The sequence below is a fragment of the Saccoglossus kowalevskii genome, unplaced genomic scaffold, assembly GCF_978046115.1.
Source record: "Saccoglossus kowalevskii unplaced genomic scaffold, keSacKowa6.1 SCAFFOLD_204, whole genome shotgun sequence".
NCBI classification, from domain to species: domain Eukaryota; kingdom Metazoa; phylum Hemichordata; class Enteropneusta; family Harrimaniidae; genus Saccoglossus; species Saccoglossus kowalevskii.
In genome coordinates, this window is record NW_028188691.1 from 74,814 (window position 1) to 83,009 (window position 8,196).

Here is an 8,196-nt window from a genome sequence, read left to right on the forward strand (position 1 = left end):
TATCCAGTGTTAAAAAGTGTATGCCCATCTTGGAGAGCATATGCACTTATTTTAACCATATCTTGAAAACATGCTAATTTCACAAAAAATAAACTTGGGGGATATTTTATTATGAAATTTCACCATAATACTTGGGTATAATACTTGACAGAATTTTACTTTTCTAAACAGCTATGTTTTAGCTGAAAACAATGCTGGTCTATTAATCAGGCTAGGTAAAAATGTGTCTAAAATAAATATATGTTTGTCTTGCATTATTAATGTTAATATCATCAATTAATTCATCATCAGCTGCTTTCCTAAAAGCTGGGGAAATGTAATCTGGTAGTGGAGCAGCAACATTCTTTTCTTTAGCAAAGGATTCTAAGTCTTCTGTGGAAACCTGCCAGCCCATTTCTCTTGCACCTGAAAAAAAGTGTCAGATTATGTCTATTGATACAAAAAATGAATATGGTGGTAAATGAGAGCAGGAGTATCACGTTTCACTAGAAGTTCAAACTTGTGTACATCATGTATGACATACAAATGTTCAGTTTATTAATTTGAAATTGTGAAACCTTATTGTGAAGAAGTCACTTCAAATATAAACACCCTCCCCACTTTCATGAATGCAGTTCAAAGTTCCTCCAAATTCACATACCACTTAATTCAGGGAACTGATACAAGTCTTCTGGGACACCATTTGGTCTTAACTGTTCCTTTTGTTTTCGAATCCTATGAGAATTCCACTCATCAGCAAAGCAATTCAATTCATCTTCCAGTAACGGCATATATACATACAACAAGCAGCTTCTGAATTATAAAGATTGAAATGATATTTTTGCACTGAATCAATCTATACACAATAGTTTTTATTAATTTTCTACTTTAAAATGACTACCTCTTGAATTAGGTCATGAATCGGCGTATGTATTATAAGAATGTGATCGGTATAGGTATGTATTATGTACTAGAATGGAAGTACAAATTAAAAGTCCCTGCTTTCAGACTTCCTCCGAATTGAATTATTTATTATCAGTAATTTAAAAAGTAAAATTATAATAGTTACCTATCCAATTCACAATCAGGATCATACAGTCCTTCATTCTTCAATGTCTAAAATAAAACAAATTCTGTAAATTAAATTTGTAATGTCAGCTGCATTTTATGCAAAGTTTGAATTAACCATCAGCATGAAGCTTTTTTGCAAATACAAAACAGTAAATTCTGCATCAATAACTCTACATTAATATGACTGGTAATGCAGGCATGAACAGAGTTTGCTGAAAACCTGTGATGTGATAAAATACACATACAAATTAACATAGCAAAACCATTACAACCTTGTCTATTTACTAAAACTGATGCATTTACCTACAATACTTGTTTGCAAGTATGAGAATAAAAGTCCTGAAACAATTTAACAAATTATTTAAAACAATTGTGCATAGAAAATACTAGGTAAAATTCTGGTCAAATTGACCAAAAATTAACGTGAACTATGCAGTCTTTGCAATTGTTTAAACAAATTAATGTCCATTCCATGATGTCACACCATCGGATCATTGGGAAGCACACACTACATACTACACATTGCTAGGTCCGCCAAAAATAAAACGTTTCAAAAAAAGCGACAAACTCAAATATATATCGTTAAGTAGTGTCATTAAGTGATGAAGTATAGCATTATACATTATATATACAGCACCTTGAACTGATCTCTCCAATACTCTGCACTGTACTTCCTCAGTTGTGTCCACCAACTTTCAATGCACTACAAATATAGGAATGATAACAGTCAATATGACAAAAACAATATAACAATTGGCACCTAACTTTATATCAACATACCCCAGGACATGCACCTGAGGTAATTTTAAAATGAATTTCAGTTATGTCCAATTCCAACTGTTCAATTACTAGCCTTCCAAACAACCAGTTATCTGAATAGGTTTGCTACCCATGTATTAGCTTGGAAAAAATTAGATGCATAGAAAAATGTGAATAGAAAATGTATAGCAATTCACACATGATCAACAATTATACTTACTTGATTAGACATGGAGGTTCCATATTTATGAGACCCATCAAAACAGTATGGATCAGTGTGATTTCTTCTTAAAAACATTTGTGCTTGCACTAAGTCAGTCACCTCAGTTCCATAATCAGACCTTGTTCGGCTTGGACATACTGAAACAAATTGGAATATTTTTTGGGTGAAATTTGCCACATTGAATCAAATCACAAAATAAATGTGGATTACAGTATATACAATATAATGATCTTTGTACCTTTGTTTTGCAAAACTGTGTCATAGAAGTATTTGCATATTACTTTTGGGTTATTATTTGTGATATACACTCTCAACCATAGGATCTTGCGAGAAAACCCATCTATGCACCCATGAATAGAAAATGGATATTCCTTTTTTCTATACCCCATCAACTTATCATATCCGTCAAGGTGCCAAAACCAATTAGGTCCCTAAAAATGAAATCATATTGAATTATAATCTGAAAGCAGAACATCAACATTTCCCAGACAATCACATCAGTTGTATGTGTATATTACACCACAATGCATATTCATGCGACTAATGTTCTGTACTGAGCTGGTCTCAATATTTTTGTCAGAATAACAAAATAAAACAGGACACAAATATTTATTTACTTTTATCAATTGTGTGTGGTTTTGTTTTTTTTAATAAATATTACTGGTATTTTTTTTTTGTAAACATTTTCTCTGTATATATTAAAACAATACAATTATGTAGCAATTCTTTCACTCAATACCATTGAATAGTATTTTCTTCTGTGTCCAATACTTCTCCCTAATCTTCCTCTCCGTCTTATTTGCATTTGCTCATAAAAATTAACAACCATTACTGCTTCTACTTGGTCTCTGTCATAGTAAAGCAATTGATTTTTATTTAAGATTTTTCATATTGAATGATTTGTATGTAATGCAGATACATGAATGATATTTATGAATATGCATATCTTCATCAAATGTTGATGAAACATTTAATTATCCAAATATTAATTAAAAAAACATAGAAATAAAGAAAAACAGTAGCACAACATTTGTAGTACATGTATTATTAAATTTAATTGGAAATAAATATTTCAGAGATCTTAATAGATTTTCAACCCAAACAAGTCATTAATGTTTACATAAATAGACAAACTAACTGTCAACACTAGCAAACACAATGTCAAGCGTAATATTCAAGTTCACATTATTTTGTTTCAGCGGACCTCATTAATGCTTAACATATAGCCCAACACGAGCACTCAAATATGAAATAAAAAATGTACCTTGTTGCAAGAATTTTATATTTCTGTCTAAGTCGCCTGTGCATGGCTTTAATTCCAACAAGCTTTCCTGGACCTTTCATTTCTTCCTAATAAAATAGTACAAGACCCAATATTAACAATACATCCCACATTCATCAAACATTTTATCATTTCTTTTAACAGTTATATTAATTTTATTGCCTTGTGTTGTTTGAATACAAATCCCATTTAAGTTAAAGAAAAAAAGAACAATAATGACCAAATATTTCATTTGTTTACACATAAATTTTAAATTCAGACAACTGTACCTTTATTGCTGCAAGTACTTCATCGGGTGAAATATTTTCATATCTTGTTATTCCCCAAGAAAGCATTCGCCTTTTTAACGTAGACAAACTAAATGGAGATGTATAAACATACAAAAATCTGTTAAAATCAATGTCTAAAATACACAGGTATATTGTGAAAGAGTATCTGGGAACATACTATACATGTCTGTCACTTTGAGGAAAAATAAATTAGTAATTATACAATTATCGTTACAAGCTATTCATTATTTTCTTTATCAAAAAGAAAAGGGAAAATATTCTTTAACCAGAATCCTAACACTCCACCCCAAGGTTATTGTATATGCCCCTTTAAATAAAATACATTTGTCCTGAATAGAAGCATACTAGTATACAATAAAATGTTGTGGGTGAGGGGGCTTTGTAATTTATATTCCTAAAATTGGAATGGCCCTTATATGCATACCTCCAAGCAATTTGTCGTTCTTTCTTTAGATATTCAAGAATCATATTGTTAGTCTTTCCTCTTGTCACCAAATTAAAAATAAAATCGGGGATATCATCCATAGCTGAAATAAAAATTACTACAATTATTAAACTATTATTACCTGCTCTATAGATGAATTTCAAACATTCTGGAGAGTAAACTGTAGATGTGTACACTTACCAAATAGATCATTATAGAACTGAAGAACCATGGCTAAGTGAAAGTCATTTACTGTCAAGTCAGCTAGCTAGCTACACACATGGAGCTCCATGCTAACCATAACCCCTAATCCTGTATACTAAAGCAACAAACACTGTTCTGTACACACACATTGGTTGGAGAATATGTTCACAGATATTAGACATTAAAAAATAGTTTATGATAGGAAAAATAGCAAAATAGAAAATGAAGCAGAGCATCATGGGTATTCTCTAGTTAAAATAAAGAGTGCCTACGCCACTTTAATATTGGCCATTAAATTAAACTTCTACAAGTTATAACACACATAATATGAAGCAGTAATAGTAAAAATGATTATAAGGAATTACTTAACGGGTAAATTAAATAAAGTGAAATTAAAAAAGCATTTAGTAAACTTAAAAACATAAAAAAATGGAATATTTAAAGTTGGTAACTATTATCTCACAAATGCTTTGCACAAATTATTCAACATTGTTTTCAACTCAAATAAACTTCGAGAATCTTGGAAGACAAGTCTAATTGTTCCAATACACAAATCTGGCCCTAAATCAAGCAGTAAAAAAATAGAGTCTGTCCAACTACAACGTTAGAAATCTTCATTGAAGTATGGGAGCAAAAACTGACAGTTGAGCTGTAGGATCCATACAAGTGGATACACAGGACATCGTCAAAAGGGATAAATCAAGTAGTAAAAAAAAATTCCTAAATCAAGCCCATCCAATTACAGAGGCATTGCAAATTCTTGTTGTTTACAATCATTATAAACAGCAGATTGATTACTTATCTAGAAGATCATCACATTTTATCAACAAATCAAAAAAAACTAAATATATGCATGCTTCGTGGACTTAAGAAAGGCGTTTGGCATAATGGTCTATGTTTAAATCTACAAAATAACATAACTGGTAACATGTATAAAATTATTAAAATATGTATAGCAACATCAAATACAATGTGAAAACTAATACAGGTTTAACATGAACATGAATAATTAAATATTCATTCTTTTTCTTTTTGACAACTGTGCAATGTACTAATTTCAATTGCTATGTACTTATTTGAGATTTTATTATTACCATTTGATTTTTTTTACTTATAATTTTGTGTATTAGCCTTTAATAATATTTGTGGTTTGTTTATCATTAATTTTAATAAGTTTATTATTTTTTTCCTTAGTTCTGTAATTTCAGTTTTCTAATTTTAGTGACATTACTTACTGCTGTACTTTCTGAAGACAGTGTTGTTTCAATGAACGTATAAAAAAAATATACTGTTGTATATATACAATAAAACTAAGCATTTATGTATTAGCATGTGGGAATACTTTACTTGAGAGCCTAGGGAAGTCAAGTCCTGAGTTGAGCACTAATATACAACCTGGTCTCTGCACCAAAAAGAGAGAAGAGACTAAGCAATGCATCTAGTTTGAACAGGAAACAACAACTATTATTATTATACTTTATTTTAGACTCAAAGGTCCATAGAGAAATTACAATAGAAATAACATTATTTATAAAGAAGGCGTCTATAATTATGCCAAAAACTTGACCTAACTGATTTAATCATGAAAACTAAGTAAGCAAATACTGTTGTATAAGTAGAAATTGAAGGTTAGCAGGATGTTAGGTAACACTATAAAGTCGTAAAAACTACATATGGCTAGGCATCTGTTTTCACTATTAAAATTTTGTTTATATTTGAACTTAACGGACCGGCAGAGAGACAAACAATTTCACATATAGCTTTGTTTTTTAAGTAAATCGCTGTTTTATGTGATATTGTTGCCTGCTACCATGGAAGGTAGCCTTCCATGCTGCTACACTCTGTGAACATATCAACTTTAATTTCCCTGATAATTTCCTGCCGACATGCATGCATGTATCATCACTATCATGATCGATCTGCAAAAACACACAGTTACCACTGAGAGTACATATATATATCATATATTGATAGCAGGTGGCATATATGTATACAATATAATATACAATATGAAACGGAAAACTGACTGGTAATTAACTCATTTCCAGTGTACACTGTCCGTACGCGGGGGTCCGTACCGGTCGCGATCCCTGTTACTCAGTATCCTAATTTTGTTCCACGTCAAAAACTGGTTATGTGCATCTTTACGCAACGCAATACCACCACAATATCACCTAGCATACAGAATACCAAATAAAGAAATTCTAAGTAGACACTTACCAAAGGAATGTATATATGTACAGCAAAAACAAACTTCAAGCAAGGAGCTGTAAATGCTTCGAGTATACCCAGCCGAACGCAAGTTAGCAACAATTGGCTAATAGTAACACCACGTGACCTGGGTCATAGGTTAAAGGTCAACGGGATAGAAACGTGAAAATGAAAATGGTTTTAAAACGAAAATGGTTTTGAAAATGAAAATGATTTTCAAACGAAAATGATTTTGAAAATGAAAATGGTTTTCAAACGAAAATAGTTTTGAAAATAAAAATAAAATGGTTTTAAAATGAAAATGATTTTGAAAATGAAAACAAGTTTTAAAACGATAATGGTTTTGAAAATGAAAATGATTTTCAAACGAAAATGATTTTGAAAATGAAAATGGTTTTCAAACGAAAATGGTTTTGAAAATAAAAATGGTTTTAAAACGAAAATGATTTTGAAAATAAAAATGGACTTCAAAACGAAAATAGAATTGGAAATTAATTTTAAAAAGAAAGTGGATTTGAAAATAAAAACAAAGCTAAAAATGAAAATGAATTTCAAAACGAAAATGAAATCGATTCGAAAACAAAAACGTATTTGAAAATGAAAACGAAATTTTACTTTAAAACGAAATGGATTTGGAATTGAAAATGAAATTAGATTTAAAAACCAAAACGGATTTGAAAAAGTAAATAAAAATGGATTTTAAAATAAAATAAAAATCGATATTAAAATAAAAATGATCTTTTTTAAAGTCAAAACGTGAGCCACCTCGGTTGCCGTACTACAGATGCATGCTAGCTGACAAGGGGGTTTCCGATTAAAGTAACCGAGATGGCATCGCGGTGTTTAAAAACAGCATCTCGTTGCTGGTGGTTCTATCACGGGGAAAATCTTCTCTCCGGGGGTCTCCACACTTGTCAGGGGGGGGGGGCTCTCGTCTCGTCTCTCTATCGCGTCCCCTTGAGGTACGGGATCGGGAAAGTCACTTTAACTTTACAGTCAAATAAGGCACACACAACGAAATACGTTTCAGCTCTCGTCTTAGTCGGTCAATCGAGCACACTATAAGACACAGCGCCCTGGGGAAAAATCCCCAAGACTGTCGCAAGGCTGACCCAAGACTCGCTCAAGACTGCGTCAAGGCTCGCCCCAAGTCTCTCCAGGACTGCCTCGACTCTCCAGGACTGGACTCTCTCTACTGCGTCTATCGTGCTGTGCTCCCCAAGACCAACTGAAACTCTCTTTATTCATTTTCACAACTCTAACCAATTACAAAGCAGTAAAAAGACTCTAGGGCGTAACCTTCAATCATAAAACCAATCACACTAAGTACTGAATACGTCATATCTTTTGATTAATCGTTCACTACATTAATAACTATGGATACCAACTGTCAGAATCACGACGGATATCTCGTAATTAGTTCCAAATCACTGAGCCAAGTTCCGTCCAAAACTTCTAATAGGCCTGAACGATGACAGACATAACACAGCAATTCGCTAATAATCAGCTAATTAAGTCGATTAACAGATACGCAAAAACAAATTCATGACAGTTCTGTAATTTTCGGGGTATTTTTTATTTTTAATTAACCGAGCATTTCACGTTTGTGTATTTTGCCACTGAAAAGTTACTAGTAGTTATCGATGACAGCACAGCAATGGTCTGAATGATATTTATCCACTACATCGCAATGCTATCAGCACGGTGATCGTTACAGCGAAACGACAAATGTGTAATTAGTCAGTGACTTGTC

General features: G+C 32.1%; 1 protein-coding gene across 2 annotated transcripts; it reads right to left on the bottom strand.

The window, feature by feature from the left end:
* Positions 1–91: 91 nt before the first annotated feature.
* On the bottom strand, positions 92–6,593 carry LOC146725390 (uncharacterized). 2 transcript variants are annotated; one of them, XM_085496361.1, is made up of 12 exons: positions 6,453–6,593; positions 4,230–4,347; positions 4,029–4,131; positions 3,584–3,671; positions 3,297–3,382; positions 2,772–2,880; positions 2,271–2,463; positions 2,030–2,169; positions 1,688–1,753; positions 1,049–1,095; positions 641–792; positions 92–405 (listed from the first exon to the last, which is right to left on the bottom strand). In XM_085496361.1, the coding sequence occupies exons 2-12, from the start codon at positions 4,258–4,260 to the stop codon at positions 212–214; spliced, it is 1,209 nt and encodes a 402-aa protein (XP_085352487.1). In that variant the 5' UTR covers positions 4,261–4,347; positions 6,453–6,593; the 3' UTR covers positions 92–211. The 2 variants fall into 2 exon arrangements, with proteins under 2 accessions (XP_085352487.1, XP_085352488.1); XM_085496362.1 differs by lacking the exon at positions 4,230–4,347.
* Positions 6,594–8,196: the final 1,603 nt, after the last annotated feature.

Bases quoted from the DNA above. Each gene is read 5' to 3' on its own strand.
- LOC146725390 (XM_085496361.1), bottom strand. From the start codon at position 4,260: ATGGTTCTTCAGTTCTATAATGATCTATTTG. The intron at 2,170-2,270 runs GTACAAAGATCA...AATTTGTTTCAG, and splicing joins CACAGTTTTGCAAAACAAAG to TATGTCCAAGCCGAACAAGG. The intron at 1,096-1,687 runs GTGCTGTATATA...GTTTTATTTTAG, and splicing joins ATTGGAGAGATCAGTTCAAG to ACATTGAAGAATGAAGGACT.